This window comes from Malus domestica, chromosome 07, assembly GCF_042453785.1.
Source record: "Malus domestica chromosome 07, GDT2T_hap1".
In the NCBI taxonomy this organism is placed as follows: domain Eukaryota; kingdom Viridiplantae; phylum Streptophyta; class Magnoliopsida; order Rosales; family Rosaceae; genus Malus; species Malus domestica.
The window spans coordinates 7,657,337-7,677,475 of record NC_091667.1 but is presented as its reverse complement, the minus strand read 5'-3'; the positions used below and the strand labels follow the sequence as shown (position 1 = coordinate 7,677,475).

The following is a 20,139-nucleotide window of genomic DNA, read 5'->3' as shown; positions in this document are numbered from 1 at the left end:
TCACACATACCTCTCTCAATTCTCGGTCATCAAATCGAGCGAATTGAAGAAGATCAATGACAAAAAAATTAATAAGGGCATATGGGGAAAGAAAAGATAGATTTGTGAATAGCACTTGATTTAGGTTTGGTTTGAGATTGTAGTGCTTTTAAAAAAAGTAGCTTATTAAAAAATTTGGAACATTAAGAGGGGTGTATTCAATTACACCCCCCTAAATGTGTTTGGTAAAATAAAATACAAATGTTTTTTTTTATATAAAATTGATGTCAATGAAAGTAGAAAAACATAGAAAAACAGAAGTAGAGTCTACCATGTTTCTAAAAAAATGTTTTTTTTTTCAAAACATAGTAATCAATGCTCATTTAATGAACTTTTCAAATGTCAAGTATACCCCTACACGTTTTACAAAATTACAATTTTTACCGCTACATTATTGTCTTTGATAATTGTTATATAACAGTAAATACTATATTATTTTTAGTCATTTAACATATTCAAAGCAATTCATATAAAAAGTTTATCAAACAATCAGAATTTTTTTTTATTAAAAACACTTTTACAAAAAAAGGTTTACCAAACACTTAACAACTTGATTTTACAACTGTTTATTCTTACAGTACAATAGAAAGTTTTTTTTTTTAAAGTACAACAATATCAAATTAGCGCTTAAAGAAATCGTTCCCCATGTGGATTTAATAGATTGGGCTTTGGGCCTCATATGTTTTCAGTTTATTTTATCTTGGCCCAATCATTTTGGTTCTGAGAATTCGGTGGCAAAAGAAGTCCCTCCATCATTCGCTAATTAAACAAAAGAGTAAATTATAGCTATGGTCCCTGAACTTTAATCAAATTGGAGCAATGGTCCCTCAACTAAAAATCCATTACCATTGGTCCTTCAACTCATCAAAACGTGTAGCTATGGTCCCTCAACTAAAAATCCATTACATTTGGTCCCTCAACTTTAATTCAACTGGAGAAATGATCCCTTAACTTTAACCCAATTGTAGCAATGGTCATTCCAACATAACTCGTTTTGACAAAATTTTTTATGTAGTTGGCGAAAATGACCATAATTACATACTTTGATGAGTTGAGGGACCCTAATTATATAAATGGTTATTCCAACATAACATATTTTGACAAAATTTTGAAGAAATTGTTGAAAAGGACTATAGCTACACATTTTGATAAGTTGAGGGACCAATGGTAATGGATTTTTAGTTGAGGGACCATTGCTCTAATTTGATTAAAGTTCAGGGACCATTGCTACAATTTACTCTAAACAAAATTCAAAAGTAATTTATCAAATCAAAAGCCAACATCTCAAATTGTTGATTGATTCAAACGCCCCAACTAAAACCTCAAAATTCACCAAAACATTTTTCAGTTTTTGTGACGATTTCGGATCTCAGTCCAAGTGTTTGATTTAGTGTTCGAGTTCGAAAATGGCAGCAAGACAAATGGAAGAGATACAGAGGAAGCTGGCGCTTCTGAATTATCCTAGAGCCACTGCGGCTGCTCAGTCCCTCCTCTTCGCCGGCATGGAGCGCTACGCCCTTCTCGAGTGGCTCTTCTTCCGGTACACCACATGTCGTTACCTCTACTTCTTTGACCTTTTCTGGTTCTCACTGTGTAACAATTTTGATTGCCCTGATTGTGTGGTGTAATTTCAGCTTGCTGGGGGACAAGTCGCCATTCTCTCAACAAAAGCTTCAAGGGGACGCCAACGAAGAGACCGCTCGAATCCAGTGTAAGCCCTCTTTTGTAGAATGTTGAATTGGGTCGTGCCGAATTTGTTGAGATTTTGATGAAAATGTAGACTTTATATTGGTTTTTGAATTTTATCGTATGGTTGATCTAAAGTTTATTAATGTGTTGTAATGTTAATTATAAACGGAAATGTGGGCCGCTATGTTTGTTTAACTCGTCTGCAGACTTCTTAAATTTTCGTGATGATATTGAAGATTGACAAAAATTATGACTTTAAAGAACTTCTGCAGTAGTTTCCGACCACTAACAAAAAACAACCTTTTGGTATCAGCACTACATATATGTTCTACATGGCCATGCCAAACTGATATGGCAAAATCGCCAATCTCTCAAATCTAGAATAAGACGATTTAGTGTACGAAGATAAGAATACGTATCAATCCTACTATATAAAAGATGGATGCTTGCTGCAGCTATTATTGCACAATCTCAACCCAGTGTCACCTTAACGAAGCAAGCACGGGTAGGATATTCCTTGTGCTTGGGAGTTTATAAATTATCCAACTTGGTACTGTATGCACCCAAATTCTCTCCTTATGGACTTTTTAAGATAACTTTGGGGATCATCCTTCTCTTGCTGCTTCCATTTTGTTTAATCCTTCTTCTAAAGCCATCTGGCGTTGATTGTTTTTTCCTTTCCGAATTCCAAGTTTCTGAGTATGTGATATTCTATATGATGCACCTGCTATGTTTCCCTGTTTTCGGTCATTGATGCAACAATATTCTCTTTTATTGTTTCTCATAACATATATTCTTTTGTTTTGCAGATTTGGCAGAGATTGCAAAGTTTTTGGGTATTACTACTACTATTGACACAGAAGCCATCCAAGTTAGTTGTGGATTTGTGTTGATTTAGGAGTATTTTTTCTGCTGATATGGGAAATTTCTTTTTTTCTTTAGCAAGCTTTACAAATTGAGTGCACTTTTACTTGTGTTGTCTTTTCATTTCATATCCCATTTGGAAGTCATTGTTTGGTTGGTTTCTCAGGCAACCAATCTTTATGACAATTGCATCAAGAGTCGAATCGATATATTCATATTTCTATTGAGTTTCCATTAAGTAAAATTTAGTAATTGATACTCCTTAAATCATGTCGATCTTTTTTCATTGCTGTTTATTTGAAGTGCTTTGGGTAGCAACTCTTTACTGTGTGAGTTTTCTCCACTTTTGTTGAATGCAAAGAAATTTTGTTGTAGGGTCGAGGAAGCTATGAAGATCGCACTGAAATGCTTCGTCTAATTGTAGATCTTGTGGAGGCGAGTATTTATGCTGATAATCAAGAATGGAGGTAGGATGGTACTAAGTATTACATGGCTTGGCAAGGTGTTATTGTTTGATAAAATAACTTTTACATCTTCTACAACATGTGATTTGTTTTCTGATTTCGAAAATCATTTTAGGCTGAGACCTGTAATTTCTGCAGTACCGATGAGCAGGTAGCAAAGGACATACAACTAATTGATTCCATAGCTGAAAAACAAGCTCAAATATTCTCCGAGGAGTGCAAATTGTTCCCTGCAGATGTTCAGATTCAGTCCATATATCCATTGTAAGGCTATCTATTTTTCAACACCGCCCATGAAGTAACACAATGAAAGATAATTGCTTCATTGAAAATCTATCCTTGTACTGTTTAACAAAAAAAGAAAAGCCCTCATTTTTGTTTCTACTCCCCTGAATTAAAAAGAATAACCGCTTCCCTGAAATTTTATTGTCAAAAAGAAGAAACCTCGTTGAAAACCAACCCAATTAATTAGGATAAAATGCTTAAATGAGATGATCACATCATGTAAATTTGAACAACTTATTCCATTAGATACAATAACATCCTGTTGGTTTAATCAAAGTTCATTCGCAGGCCTGATGTTTCTGAACTGGAGAAAAAGCTTTCAGAACAATCAAAGATATTCTTAAGTCTTCAACAGAAGGTTGACGATTTGGCTTCAAAGGTTCTATTCCTTTACTTAGACCTTCTGGCCTTATACAGAAGTTGCTTATATTTTCTTATGATTTGTATCCTGGAACTATTCAGCTATTTGATCAGCTTCACCTAGCTCTCTTTGTGCTATATAATTATGCCAATTGTTTATTTCAGCATAATAACTAAATCGTCCAACTTAAACCAGAAAATAACCTCTTCTTTAAAAAAAAAAAAAAAAAAAAGTACACTACTCCTTTTCTTTTACAGCCATTCTACTGTCATTACCCTCTAACATTGTGTTTATGAAAGTTCTCAGTTTCTCTGACTGCCTCTGACACCAAAAGACACCACCTCCTTACTTTTCCATTTCTCTTTGAGCTTGACCTATCCTATGCTGATATGCAGAGAACAGATGCATAGTAATGCCCTCTCTAGTGCCAAAGATTGCTGAAAGATTCATTTATATGTTCATAGGGTTGTTCTTAATATATATATATAATTTAGTATGGTATATTAACATTCCCTTATTGTCGTATGCATTTTGGATTTTTTTTTTCTGTTTTTTTTTTAATAATCTTTCCCAATGCCTATAAGTCAACTATATTTCTTCTGGCAATGAGTTCTCCCTCGAATTTGGGTTGTCAATCTCCATCTTATGTATTTACCATTTATAAAGTTCCTCTCGTCCCAGTTAATTCCTTCTTTTTCTCACTCTATGTGCTATTGCATGTAGCATGCTTACAACCCAGATGAGGATTATGCAGAGGTGGAATCAAGATTGCGTGCACATTTGGAGTCTTTTCTGGAAACTGCAAAATCATTCAATACGATTTACACTAAGGTTGGAGCTGCTCTGTCTTTTTATACTCTGCCTTCTGACAATCTGATGTCCCTTTTCTTCTTTTCTTTTCCTGTTTGTTGTACCACTTTTAAATATTTTGACATGTTACTTAGAATTTTATATCTGCTAAAAAAAAATGAGGCGCGGTTGGTACATGTGCACCATGATGAACTATGTGCTTTTTGATGGATTCCATAGTCACATATCTGGCTTGGTTGGCGTGGGAGAAATTTATGCTTCCGTTTCAGCTCCTTGCTTATATTGAAGTTCACTTTTTAGCTACTACTCCAGTTGGAATGTTGACATTTATTTATGTGCTTGAATCCAAAATACCCATCTGTTATTTGATTTGCTTTGTGTGCATGTGTATGAGGTATCTATGCTCTGTAACCTTGAAATGTTGTGCCTTTCGTAGGAAATACGTCCCTGGACACATATGATGGAGGTACCCCAGCTCCATGGATTTGGGCCGGCTGCCAATCGATTGTTGGAGGCATACAAGATGCTTTTGAAGGTATATCTTTTGCTAATCTATACATTTTTTCCTAGCACATTAGTCTGAATGCCAATTCACTAGTTCATATACCGCTAGTGTAGTGATGATTTTTATATAGTATTAAGACCTCATGGAGAACTCATTTTCCACTTATTCAACAGGTGTTACTACCTGTCTAGAAAGTGACATATTTTCTTGTTATACGTAATTATGTACTGGTGAAGTATATCTCTACTGCAGTTCATCAATATTCAATCTATACTAAATTTCATTTACTATTGAATGTCACAAGTGTGTTTTCATTTATTTAAGGTGATGAACATATGTATCTGGGGTTAATTGGTTGGAAGGGGTCTGGATTGAAATTGTTCAAAGTAAGCTACATGCCACATTTGGCTTGTTCTCTACCGAGGTTTCATGGGGATATTGTCTTTTATCATGGTTCATTTGGTTTTACATATAATCTTGATCTTTGGTTATTCTTTTGAAGTATCACACATAATAAGTATCTTGGTAGCACAGTGGGGCACGCATGATGGGCTTTAGTTGAAGCTGGCTGGGGGGAACAATTGAACGTTCTTCTGCATATCCCCACATTTTTCATTGGCCTTTTTATTCTGAAACCTTGATCTTCTAAATTTAATGCTGTCCCATCTCTTCTCTCCCTTCACATTTGTGCCTTGTGTTTGCTGCCCATATGGAAATGCTGTGGTGGCTAATCCACCACTTGTTTACACGGACTATCCCTGGTTCAAACGTCCATAGTGGCCTGTTAAGTTAGCATGGAAAATTAAGTAAAAGAGTAGCCGTTTTCTTGTAGCACTTACTCAGTGCTCACTTGGTCAACTTCACCTTTTACCTTTTGTTTTGGAGAAAAGGTGAAGGAAAGAAGTGGGAAAGGCCGTATATCCTTAAGCTATGAAAGCATTCTTCTCGAGCTCGGTCAAGCATTATCCTCCAACATGGGGAGAAAAAATGGGAAGACTGAATGTCTGGTTACTTATTTTTACCTTGTGATCTTAAAAAAACAAAATGGGTACCAAAATGTTTGTACAGAATGCAAAGGGAAATAGTGTACTTCAACCATTTCTGGATTTCTTTGCTTCCCTTCTCTTTTCATCAGACGAGGAAAATCCATGTTCTTCAACTGAACAGTAGGAGAGAACCATAACCAAAATCGTCTGGTGGGATTCTCCCATTCTCTCTTGCTCCCAAACATGGTATTACTTCCCCCATTGCATTTTGTAAGTGTGTTCATGTTGCTGTAGGTCTAGTTGGGTTAGGAGTTAAATATGCAAGGTGGGATTACTTGGGCATGGAGCAGTGTAGCTCAAATTACTGAATAATACCATATTTTAACCAGAACTATTCGTATGACCATGAATTTTGTAACAAGGTGTTTTCTTCTTATAATTCTTACATTTATTGCAGTTCCTGGGGAACTTGAGGAATCTTAGAGACTCATACGCAGCTCTTGCTGTTGGATCGTCTGACTCAGTTGCTGGCGAGCCCTCATCTGTCACAAGAATAATCTCTGAGTGTGAATCTGCGTTGACGTTCCTAAATCGCGACCTGGGGATTCTCTCAGCTTCCATTGCTCGCGAGCAAGGTGAGGAGGTGAGTTTATGATGAAATTGTTGAGGGCCATGAATTCAGTCTCTTCCCCTTCTTTCGGGACTGCAGATGTATGTTTGGAAAATGTAGTTTCTTCATGTCGAATGAAAGCGAAGTACAATGTAATACTGATTCTGTGTTCTTATCACGCATCCTTGTTCGTTTGGCTTGCAGACTGATTACATGACTAGACCTTTCTTTTTAAGTACCTAGGATTTAACCCTAGGTTTAGTTTTAGAAGCTTCGACATAAAATTATGGAAATCTTCATTAATCTGCTTCCTATAAACAAATATACTAGCAAGTTTGGAAAACGATTACTTTAAACTTGATTAGCTAAGGCATGGATAAAAGAGAGAAGTTAATTGAGAAAGTTCTCTTTGATGACCAAGACTTCATATGGTAATTGAAAGTATTTTTGTTCTTCACCATAAACTATGTTGTATGCTCATAATACTCCTAATTATCTGACTCGTGTTTTTTTTACTTAACTTTGGTTAATTTTTTACAAAATTAAAAAAGTAACATTTAATGTGAAAGTTAATTAGATTTAGGTGAAATGACACGTAACAGATGATTAAGTGTATGGTGAGCATACACCATAATTATAGTGGTGAGGAAAAATGCTTCCTACCGGTAATTGTGAAAGTTATGATACCTGTTGGCAAAACTGATTTTCCTTCATATACAACTTTTCCTAGGTAGCATTTGGTCGAGACTCCAGATTATGACAACCTTACCAAACCGATCATGAACTAATAATCTGGTCAATCTGACTAAATAATAATCAACTTTGTAATTAAATTATATTTTATCAAATTAACTTTAGCCCACATAATAAATTCATACCTCATCTTTTGAACATTATGATGTCATAGATAAACTTGGAAATTGTAGTAATAGTCTCTCAACTTTACCCCAACTGTAGTAATGGTCCTCAACTAAACATCTGTGACCATTAGTCCCCTTAACTCATTAACATGCGCAATTATGGTCATTTTTGTCAACTCCGTTTGAACTTTCGTCAAAATAAGTCACGTGCCACACACGTGAGACTGAATCAATGGACAAATATGGAAAACCAAATGAGAAAAATTGTAGCAATGGGCCCTCAATTTTAATTGAATTGGAGCAATAACCCTTAACTTTAATCCAATTGGAGCAATAATCCTTCAACTTTAATCCAATTGGAGTAAGGTTCCATAACTCATCAAAACGTACATCTATGGTCCCTTTTGTCAACTTCGTCAGATCCGTCAAAATGAGTCATGTTGGAAGGAATTCTAACGAAGTTGACAAAATGGACCATAGTTGTACGTTTTGATTAGTTAAAGGACATTTGCTCCAATTGGGTTAAAGTTAATGAACCATTGCTACAATTTTCTCTACAAAAACTTACGCACTTGTTCCAATGTCATAGCTCCATTAGTCAATCAGTTAATTTGACCAGTAAATGATGGTTTGCCCACTATAGGTCACCATATTTTACTGATGTGATGTCAAATTTGTTCCATGTGTACAAACAACCAAAAAAATTCTGAAATTACGAAAATGGTATTGAATTCGTGGCGGTAAACCGAGTTTGGCATCAGGTTGTGCTGCTGCTATTTCATGGAGATAGGATCCTGGTCTGGGGGTGCAGCAGCGACTTCAGTGACTTTCAAGCGGGTGACAGATGGTGATAGTCTAGTGATTGGTGGTGGGTCAAATCGCGGTGGTGGTGGGGAATGAGCAAGTGGGTTCGAGTCAAGCAGATTGTGGGTTGGGATCTCCTGGGTCTTGCGAGTGGTGCAGGGGTGCAGATGTGCAGAGGTGCAGTGGAAGAACAGTGGTGGTGTAGAGTGGATGATTCGATGGTACGAGTAGGCTGGTGCGGCTGCAGGCTGATGCTTCATAATATTTTTTTTATTTATTAACAAAAATCTTAACAAAATTGATACATCAAATGAATATGGCCCCAAAAAAGTGATTTAATCTACTTGGATGGAGGAAGATAAATGGAGGTGGAGATAGAGAAGAAGGGAAGGGTTATCATCGCCAGGGTTGGGGCGGGCTACTAATGTTAGGTCTATTGAATTTAATTTAAAGACTGTTGGAACCAAATTCTCACATCACCATTGACGGAGGAACTACGCAAGTCCGACCACCTAGAAGAAACCAAACAACCATATTCAAATCTTGGGCATCGATGTGATATCGGCCAAAGGGTCTCCAAAGGTTAAGTTAATAAGCAATATTAAGACTTAAGCAGTGGGCAAGATAATAAGCAAAGAGTATGTGTAGATTGTGCTATATGTGTTACCAAAGTTATGCCCTAGATGAGGGTGTTTATACTAGTCGAGTGAGAGACCCTTCAGAAAATGGAATTTGTATCAAATTGGGAGAATCTAAGAGAATATATAGGATTAGATATTGTTTCCTTAGGAGGGTGATTACTTACGAAATGGTCGATCTCAGCAAAGTTTGCAGACTTTGCCTACCGTACTGGGTACAGCAGGATGTGGTAGCATTGGTTTGTTTAAGCAGCTCAATTTGATTGGAGCTGTTGAGTTCATGGTCGGATTTCTGGCGGACGCATATTTCAATTCGCCTTACTGCACCCTTGGAAACTTGGGAGTAAGATTCTCTCCCTTTTGGTCCCCTCTTATTTAATCTATCATAATTAAGCCATGTCAACATCTTGTGTTGACTTCTTTATAGAGAGAGAAAGACAAAATGGAAAGTGAGAATGGAAGGGAGCAGAGGATAAAGGATTTATTAGGGCCAGTTTGGCATTGTTGTGTTTTAAAAAAAAAAAAACTGCTTTTGCTGTGCTTTAAGAATAATCAACTATAAAATATAGTAGATGAGTGTTTGGTTAACTGTAATTTAAAAGTGTTGTGAGTAAGAAAAACAGTGTAAAGGTGTTTGGTAAATTTTAATATAAAAGTAATATAATTGTATACAATGATTGTCACGTCCCGATCCCAACATACGTCGAGAATCGACACGTGACAAGGAAAATAACGTTCGTTGAATACGGTATAAGTTACGGAATGAAATACTTTAACTGATAACCCAAAATAATGTGAAGGTGGCTAAGTTCTCCACAAAATATTTACAAATATCTACATCCCAAAAAGAAGCATAAACTTTGCTTTACTAAGAACAAGTATGAGGTGCTCAAAACAAAGTCCCAAAAGATAAAGTACAAGAGTGAAACAAGGGTAACCTAATGCTCCAAGTCTCTAATAACTGCACTGCTACCCCCACCTACAAACTTCTCAGAGTCTACTCAAACCTGTCACCTGTACGATCAGTGCCTACACCATCGGAATGGTGCACCGGGCAAACAACAACCTAGATAAATTGCGAAGCTTAGGAGAGTGACAATAACATCAAGTATGTGAGAATAATGCTAATGACAACCATCAAACACAATTTACATATCTTGAATATAAATCATTCATAAGAAATCAATACCAACTTTTGTAAACCCCGAAGGAGTCACCTAGACATCCAACGGTTCGTCTAAAACCAATCACAACATCTCACAACCATCTTCTCATACAACACAATGAAAAGTAGAGTTAGAGCGACACAGTTTGGCCGAAGCCTACACCTTTGAAGTCATCACAATTCAAATTCAATAAATCCCAAGGTGAGTACGATCCCGGACCACCACTCAACGGAATCGCGAAATAGGAGGGATTCCGGACCATCTCTCAACGAAATCCAAGTGGATACGATTCCGGACCCTCACTCAACGGAATCGCTAAATACAATACGTAACAATAACTAAATGAAACCCAATTTAGATACGATTCCGGAACATCTCTCAATAGAATTCGAGTGGATACGATTCCGGACCATCACTTAACGGAATCGCAGAAGACCAACAATCAGAATGTACAGTGGCTCAAAGAATGAGACAAGCACAGACTACTTAATTTACAAAAACTCAACAAAGGGAGATTATGCACAATTACTAAATTTAGAATCAATCACCGAAGCGGAAGGTGAAACAATATTGAAGCAACAAATCCCCATCATATTGGTTAACAGTCATTACTAGTCCTCACATTAATCTCAACATGTCATTCATACAAATCAAACCACATTTCCAATATACATGCCACACCCCATTTCATGAACATAAATTGATGTCGAAGTATTGGAATAACAATTCAATAGAACATATTCATAAAACCAATTCATATCCACACAGGATCATAATTATGACAACCTGGTAATTACCAATATCACATATACTAAAGTCACTCACCTGGAGTCTGTGCTAATGTACCCTAGCACGATAGTCAAGGCATCACGTTCTATCACCGCCTAACAAAGCACAAGTCCACATTTAGATTTCCTTCGATAATTCACATACTAAAAAATTCTCATATGTCTCCCACAACAACATTTAATGAGGAATCGAACCGTCGTTCTAATGTAGGGTCCATGATCTTACGTCATTTGCTTCGTAAAATCCAATCACTAGATTTTCACTTATAAGTCCCTAAGGTCCTTAAACAATATCTACCATAGCATATTAAAATCTTGTCTCAATCCAATGATAAGATTGTCAATTGTTAGAATAATCAAGTCGCAGACCTTATCGATAAAATATACACTCAACATCATTTTCATAATCGAATGTCACATATCGGAAAATTCGACTTTTTCCAAAAATTCTCAAATTTTACATAAATGAAGATTTCAACAAGTAGAGTAAACTTTATACCTGTGGCCGAGTCCAATTTGGCCAGGAAGGCCCTCAAATTGGCTCGCACCCAATGAAACCCTAAGGTGGGTGTTCTTCAATTCGGCTTCCTTGGTGTTCCAACGCCCCAACCACCAGTTGGGTCTTGTTCTTGGGTCTAAGGAAAGTTGATTAAGGGTGATGGTGAATGGTGATACTCTCCGGAATGACAATTCATCGTCGAGAACCCCCGGGTTCTCCTATGGAGTTCTACATGAAATAGACCTTAAAAACCCTTAATTTTTGGTAGAGAGGGAAAGAGGAAGGTAGTTGAGCAAGTTTTAGGTGAAGGAGATAGGAAAATCAACTGGGAAATGGAGGAATTGGACTGAAATTGGCCGGTTTGAATTTGGCTGGTGGACCTTACGGTTTCACGAAATAGGGAGGGAGAAAGTGGCCCTTCCTTTTTCTTTTCCAAATGGATCCTTTCATACCCTTTAAACATCTGATAGGTCCCCACTTTTTTGTTTTTTTTTCTTTACTAACTTAACCTTTAACCCATGCTTCCCACAATCTATAGTTCACAACTTCAAACGTCCGTAACTATACCATTATAATTCGGACTCGCAAACGGCTTTCGCCTATGCGTTCGTGGGTTCAAGATTTATTTAAAAACACTAGTTATAACTTCGAAATGTCAACGAAAGATAAAGATTGATTATGAAACTTCCAACTCGATAACTAATCAATTACTAAACTTATAATTAGTGGAATTAAAATTAACTAATAAAGATAATGTAATTGCGAATACAAATTTAAATTACGAAATACGTAATAAATGGTGAAATTCTGGGGATGGAATTTCACAATGACAATAGTAGTAGGAGCGAGGAGACGATAATAGTTGCGGGAAAAATGGTGGTAATGGTGGTGTTGGTTGCGGTGGTGGTGATAGTAGTAGCAATGTAGAGGTATGGTGGTGGTGTTAATAGTGGGATGTGGTGGTTGAGTTTGTAAAGGTAACAATGGTGCTAGGGGCAGTGGTAGCGTCAATAGTGGCAATTGTGGTTGTGGGGGCAATGGTGGCGGTTGTGGTTATTGCGGAGGTATGGTGGTGGTGCTAATAGTGGGATATGGTGGTCTAGGTGTAGAGATAACAATGGTGGTAGGGACGGTGGTAATGCTAGTGGTCGCAGTGGTGGCAACGGTGGCGGTTGCAGTTATGGTGGTGATGATGGCAGTGGTGGCAACAATGGTGGTGACAATGGTGGTAGTGGCGGTTGTGGTTGTGGTAGCACTGATGGCAGTTGCGGTGGTGTCAACAATGGTGGTGGTAATGGCATTGGTGGTATAAGTTTAGTATTTGTAGTGGTTGGTCGTAGCGGTCACTTTATTTTCTAAGGGATAAAATGTATGTGGAAGGCAAATTATGTCATTTAAAAAAAATTAATGAAGGTATTACAACTATTAAAAATATTAATTAAAGGCTCAATTTTGTTTTTTTTATCAAAGAAGCTTTTAAAAGCAACATACATGCTGCTTAGGAATATTTTGTTTTTTCACTTCTAAAAGCTTTTAAAAGTTGTTGTATGGAGGTCATTGCTTTTAAAATAAGCAAGATATTTTACTTTTACCAAACACTTTTTTACTTCTTAAAATGAAGCAGTTTTGAGTGAAAAAAACAATACCAAACGGGATCTTAAAGGAGAGAGAATCCTACTCCATAAATTTAGTAAAACAGTTTTTATTTCCTTTTTTTTTTTAATTATAAGGATCACACTAATAAGAAATATAATTATTCATGCAGAATCCCATACGCGTTGACTAGTGCATTGGGCCGATCGATTGATCCATTCATAATTTAAGACTAATCCACACAAAATAATCTTGTCCTATATAAAGGTAAAAAAATAAGACAAGTGATATTCCCACCCCGATGTCTTATTTCCCCACCCACCATTTAATGAAAATGTTAATAACATATTTATCATTTTAAAAGAAGACTCATAAACCCCTATTTAATTTAGTACTAAAATTTTGAAAAAACAAAAAATAATTTAAAATAATAAATAAATAATGGTGGGTGGGGTGTGATATCTTTGGTGGAAAGAGGTTGGGAAAGATTTGGGTTAGAATCGACGGAAAGGTTGGAGGAAGGAATGCGCATGTGCTACATGAAGGCGAGAAACTTTAATGGAGAAAAAAGAGAATTGGGTGTGAGATCTACGGTTTTGACAAAAAAAGGAGGAAGAAGAGTGGTTTGGGGATCCGGGGTGTGGAGCCAAAAATATTCACTAGGCGACACGTGGATTTTTGGACGAAAGAGGACAAAAATACCCTTGAGGCATAACTGGATTTCTATGCGCGAGCAGCGGGCAATCATCCCTCAACGAAGTTAAAAAAGGTCCAAAAAAGGTAACAATTCAAAAATTCATCTCATCAAATCCTTCTACAAGGTAATTCCTAAAATTTATTTCACCCTATACATCTTTTACCTAATTTCCCCTTTTTAGCTAAATCAATTAGCTAATTATTACATGACCTAATTATCTATTTATTCTAAATATTCTATAACCACCAAAACATTCCCCTTATGTTTAATTAGCCAATTAATTGGCTAATTAAACCAAAATTAAACCCAAAACCCTACCTAATGGCCGGCCACTCATTCTCCAAAGAGAATCGGCCTATCCCTATAAATAGTCTCTCATTTTCACCAAAAGATCATTCCAACACACTTGCACAATTCTCAATACTCTCTAAACACTTTTCTCTCTAAATTCTAACTTTGGCATCGGAGGTTCTTCGGCTAAAGCCCCCCCATTCATCGTGGGCGCGTGAGGCTCTTGGCCTTGACCCTAAGGTGTTAATTGTTTTGTAGGTGCAATTTTGTCCAAGATTAAGGAGGAAGAAATTTGCTTCCACAAATTGGTGCTTTCATTGAGAGGTGAAATCCATATTCGTAGAAGACTCTTGCATAAAAAGGTTTTTCTCTATTTTTTAGTCCATTTGAATATTTTTCATACGTTCTTATTATTAGAATTTTTTACTTGCAAAGGTTCTTTGATAAAACATATAAGAAAAATATAATGGCTAGAAATTTAGAAAATTCCATAAGTGAAAATTCCAATACTCAAGATATGGGATTGCGAAGATCCACGAGGCAAAATGCGATCGTAAGCAGAGTGACACCATCACTACGAGGTTCCATCATGACCCAAACCATGCCATCCAAGCTTGCACGGGCCTGAGCCTAAGCCTCGTATTCGCATGCACCACGCATTGAGCAGCCTGCTCCTGCTCCTGCGACCCAGCCTGCTCCTGCAGCCCAGCCTGCCCTTGCAGCCCAGCCTGCTCTCATGGCTTCCCAAGCAGCCCAAGTCGGCCCGAGACTATCTCACCCATCGGGACCAATTGTCGAGCCGGTGGCATTTACACCGCATTTCTCCGCGGATTTAACATTTCCCAACTCAAATCTCGTACCCGGAGTTTATTACCCTTCCACTGTTCAAGGAGGCACTTTCCATCCAAGCTCTTCCAATCTAAATGGCGAACAACACTAGTTTCGACAAGTCATAGAGTTGACGAACGCCTTTGCACAACAAACAACCTTGGTGAATTAACTTTTGCAATGCACCGAGATCCAACGTGCCCCAGATGAGAGGTCCCAAAGTAGGACAAGGGCAGACGAGGAACCTCTCAAGCAGTATCCTGGGAAGCAGCCACTCAACCAACCACAAACAGAGCATTCAGGCAGTGCACACTCCCGATTTGGCCCCCGAGATAGCGTATACTCCCGTCTTAGCGCGCGGATGAACGTGCACTCTCGACTAGGCCCACGGGTAAGTATACTTCACGGTTGGGGCCACGCTTCAATAATCAACATGGGTAGCCTTCTAGGCAAAACGTTCATTCGCGGTTAGGCCCGCAAGGAGCATCCTCCACATCACATCGGAGCAGGGCGTTTGATGAACGGAAGGAATCAGTCATTCAATCCGACTCTAGTTCAACCGGTAGCCTGCAAAGAAATCCCTCGCCTGCTAGGAACCTATCTCATACACCGCAGCCACGTGATAGACGAGCCGAGTGTGTAGAAGAGCAGCCTAGATTGGTAGGTCAAGACCAAGGGCAGCCGAGAGCTCCGCTACCCCAACAAAGGCAAATCCAAGAAGAGGTAGAAATTCTTTTCAATGAATGGATGTGTTTCCAACGCAACGAAATGGCTGATGAAGCACTAAGGCGAGATATGACCAACATAAGTAGGTCACCTTTCACGGATGAGATGGAGTAGGCAGAGCCTCCACGCAAGTTTAGCATGCCGCACTTCACATCTTTCAAAGGAGATGGAGATCCGAAAAGGCATTTGAAGCATTACCGAACCGCGATGGTCCTTTATCGGAACAATGATGCCCTTATGTTCAAAATATTTGCCACCACTGTACAAGGTGAGGCACAAGATTGGTTTCATACCTTGCCATCGTGATCCATCCAGAATTTTTATGATCTTTCTTTGGTTTTCACCAAAGAATACTCATCTTACCGCTCGATTAAGAAAAAGTCCGATCACTTGTCAACGTAAAGAAAAACCCAAAGGAGTCACTTCGCGACTACGTGAAGAGATTTAAAGTAGAGAAGGCAAAGATTGTCGGATGCGATGACTCGATAGCAAGTGCAGCCTTCCAAAAAGGACTCCCAGCAGACCACCCATTGTTCGGAGAAATGATCATGAAAGAAGATCTAACTCTGGCAGGCTCTTTCGCTCTGGCAAAGAAGCATGCACTTTGGTACGAGGTTCACCAATGCACATTTAAGGACTTGAAGAAGTATTCAGCATCACCTATCTACTATCCAAACTAGAAGCAACGGATAACTTAGTTGCATGTTTGACGGTATCTAAAGCAGTAATAAGCTCTACAATCATACGAGAAGAGCCGGGGGCTCGACTACCTGTATTCCACAGTTCAAAAGCTCTCATCGATGCTATTAGAAATTCAAAAGATAACTTTGGCGATAGTTGTTACAACCCGGAAGCTCAAGTTTTACCTTCAAACACACGCAGTCATCCTCATGACACACTATTCCGCCCAATCCAGGCGCGTGACGATAAAGACGTAAACCCTGACGGATGCAAAGTTTTTTTACGAACGCAACAACTCAGCCCAAAAGACACGCCAAGGGCAGACAAACATTGGAAAGACATATTCGAAAACAAGTTTTGTCTCTGTCACCCCAAAAGATTCTACATAAGAGTACCATGTACTGGCAGTTGAGCACCACCTCCTGTTGCGCGTCACATGTCCCTAGCCGACCCTTGCTGCATAATTTAGCTATAGAATAGTCCAATACCAGCAGCTGAGCATCTCCTGCTACGTGTAACATGGTCTTAGCTCCATAACTCCCTACCAAGCATTCATGACGCAACAGAGCAGCCCAACGACCCTACGAAGGTAGCTGAGCACGCCTTAGCCACGCCTGCTCCACCTGATGGAGACTTTTGGAATTTGTATGTCGAAGGCGCATCCAACTACAAAGGTTCCAAAGTAGGTGTAGTCCTTGTCATTCTAGGCTTCAAAGCATCCAACAACGAAATAGAGTACGAGACCCTACTAGCAGTCATCTGAATAACAAAAGACTTGGCAGTGAAAAAGCTCACAATTCATTTTGATTCCCAGCTAATCATTAGCAAGATTACTTGAGGCATTTCAGACTTACACCATCACTCAAGTTCCACAAGCAGACAACGCTCACATGGACGCACTAGCCAGCCTAGGCTCCGCCTTCGACCATCAACTCAAACGCTCTATTCCGGTAGAGTATATAAACGAGTCAAGCATAGAGGTGAAGCCAGCAGCTGAGGTGTCACAGATCTCTGCTGCCTAGCGCCTCCCGTTAACCTGAAGGTTTTAAGCTCAATCCATGAAGGCGTTTGTGGAAATCACTCTGGAGGTTAATCCTTAGCATAGAAGGCTCTTAATGCAGGCTACTGCTGGCTTACCATGCACCAAGATGCTAAGAAGTTAGTACAAAAGTGCGACCATTGCCAACGCTACAAGCTGGTACCAGCACTGCCTGCCAGCGAGCTACACCGGCAGACAAGTCCTTGGCCGTTTATACAGTGGGCAATCGACCTGGTAGGAACTATGTAGCCTGCTACTGGGGGCAAAGGCATGATGATCGTGGCAACCGACTACTTCACAAAATGGGTAGCGGCAGAGCCCATGACGACCATAACTCAGACGAACATAGAGCGCTCCATATGGAGGAATATCATTTGTCGATTTGGCATCATTCAATTCATCGTCACCTACAACAGCCCGTAATTCGTGGGCAAAGATTTGGCGAAGCTCTTCCAAAAATATGGCATCAAGCAGCACATGTCCATGCCAAGATATCCTCAAGGCAATAGGCGGGCCGAAGCATCCAACAAGATGATCCTCGACTGCCTCAAGAAATCCCTCACCAAGAAGAAGGGAAATGGCTAGACGAACTCTCCAGATGTCTATGGGCATATTGCACCACCGAAAGACGAGCAACCGGTTAGACTTCTTTCTCTTTGGCATTTGGCTCAAAAGCAATCATTCATCCCAATGTCATTAAGCTAAGTATCACCGCTCTACTTCCAAGCATTGAGTAGAACAGTAAGGATATGGCCATAATCTTAAATCTGACAGAAGAGAAGCGTGAGTAGACCATCGCAATCATCGCAGCCTACTAGTAGCAGATCCTCTCTAGCTACAACAAAAAGGCCAAGATCCGGCAGTTCCAGCCCGAAGATCTAGTCCTAAGAAAAACCTTCATCATTGCCCCCAGAGAAGGCTCCAAAAAAGATGGATCCCATATAGGAAGGTCCGTACAAGATCAGTAGAGTAGGCGGAAAGAGTAATTACACCTTCGCCACCATGAAACGACAAAAAGATCGAAAAACAGTGGAATGCCTACAATCTGAGAAAGTACCATGTGTGACCTTCCGTTACATCAAAGCCCAAAGACTCAAGCAGCTTGACAGGCACCACCTCATAAGCTGAAGATTATCTAGTTGTTATGCAGTTCATACATTATAGCTAAGTTCTCGTTCGTTTCACTCATTTTTCAATGAGGAATTCAGATGTAATCACAACTTGGCTCGGCTGCATGCTTACAACAACTGATCACTCATGCACTTCAAAAGAAGATCGCACCCTTTGTAGGGATTCATCGCAGAAATTGCGCCCTCCGAGGGACCAACCATACTCTCTAGTGCGAGAGGATAAACTAATTGCTCTCCAGTGCGAGAGGGTAAACCAATTCCCCAACACCCACATGGGTCAGCTCTCAAAGACGGGAGGATAAACTCTACACTCTGAATATCCAGATGTGGATGAGCCTGGCTGCCCTAGTATAACTAGATGCACGATGGCTTGCGCCGGGATTCCTAGAAGGAATAACAATGGTCTTTTTCAAGGCTTAGCTAATTGAAGGATTTTGGGTCTCTTGACCTAATCCGCGGGGAACTGGGGAGGGGGCACATTACGCAGTACGCCCTACAGAAGGCTGCCTTGGAACCCTAAAGCTGCTACCGAGTGCACTAAGGTAGCCTACGATTTTTCGGAAGACTGCCTACGACTTGCCCTTCAAGCAGTAAAACCACGCTAAACTTATACAACCTCACATTCTTATGAAAGGTTAAACAAGCTAGCGTGCATATACGAAGCTTTATCCACTGTCGACATGCTACGTAGTTGATAAGCTTCACCTCTGCCAAGCACAGAACAACCTACACCGAGTCCTAAAATGTTGTGATACTTGCTACACAACCTACGAAATTGGAAAAAGCCAACGTTAACAGCCTAGTGGTTATGCGGATTCGTCTACTTCTCTAAGTAAGGCATCCAGCTGCCAACCTTATGGCTAACAACTTTGCAAAAGTTCTACACCAACACCTAAGGCTGCGTAGGCTACACATGCTTGTCTACTTATAGAAAAGTAGCACGTCTGCCACTGGTCTATAAGGTCTAAAGGTTAGGGCATGGACAAAAAGAAGCGAAGATGGAGAAAAGCAAAGGAAGCAAGTTCATTAAATTTTCTAGCAAAATTGATAAACAACTAGCAAATACTGACGGAGTTCAAGCAAAAGCAACAAAGGAAAACAAAGAAAATTTTAAAGGCTACCTAGAAGACTACTCTTCAAATAGCTTAGATGTCTCAAGACTAATCGGTAACCACACCTTCAGCAGCCTTGATGTTCTTAGCAACGGCATCCTCCGACGCTTTACCCTCGGCTGCCCTAGCTTGGGCACCAACTTCTCCAACTACTTCACCGATAGAAGACTTAAAAGTAAAAACGAGTAAGTCTTTCAAAGAAATAGAGAAGGTCTCGAAGTCTTTACCGGAAAACTCAAAGTCAGACGGTCGCCCATAGAGATGATCTACATAACCTAACTTGTAGAAATCGGCTTGACTCTGAGTAAGCGAAGCCTCGAACCCAACCTTTTCACCCTTCAATTGCTCATTCTCCTCAAGCAGGCAAGCACGAACCCGCTGCAACTCCTCAATTTCCTTCTTCAGATTGCCGTTAACCTTCAAAGCACTTTGAAGTTCCAACACTTGAGGCTTAAGCCTATCGGTAACCTTTTTGAAATGGATCACTTGGTTGTAAGCAGCGATCAATTATTCATCCTTTGCATAAGTAGCGGAGCGGAATTTAGAGATGGAACGCTCAAGATCTTGAATTTGAGCAGACGAATTGGTTGCAGCAGCGGAGGAAGTAGGTTTTGGCGCCACTTTAGCAGGCAGGGGCACCTTGTCACTCTTCATAGTAGCAAGTCTCTCCAAAG

At 39.4% G+C, this 20,139-nt stretch overlaps 1 protein-coding gene and 1 long non-coding RNA gene across 2 annotated transcripts; one reads left to right on the top strand and one right to left on the bottom strand.

Annotated features, from left to right (window-relative positions):
• Positions 1-1,289: 1,289 nt before the first annotated feature.
• Positions 1,290-6,816, top strand: LOC103438897 (AUGMIN subunit 7). The gene is made up of 9 exons (XM_008377436.4): positions 1,290-1,579; positions 1,674-1,750; positions 2,538-2,599; positions 2,968-3,059; positions 3,195-3,320; positions 3,630-3,720; positions 4,426-4,533; positions 4,949-5,047; positions 6,461-6,816. Exons 1-9 carry the CDS (start codon positions 1,446-1,448, stop codon positions 6,656-6,658), a joined length of 987 nt encoding a protein of 328 aa, XP_008375658.1. The 5' UTR covers positions 1,290-1,445; the 3' UTR covers positions 6,659-6,816.
• Positions 6,817-9,668: 2,852 nt separating this feature from the next.
• Positions 9,669-11,654, bottom strand: LOC139197284 (uncharacterized). Its single transcript, XR_011582521.1, has 3 exons — positions 11,369-11,654; positions 10,907-10,965; positions 9,669-9,944 (listed from the first exon to the last, which is right to left on the bottom strand). It is a non-coding gene; the product is annotated as an uncharacterized lncRNA (long non-coding RNA).
• Positions 11,655-20,139: the final 8,485 nt, after the last annotated feature.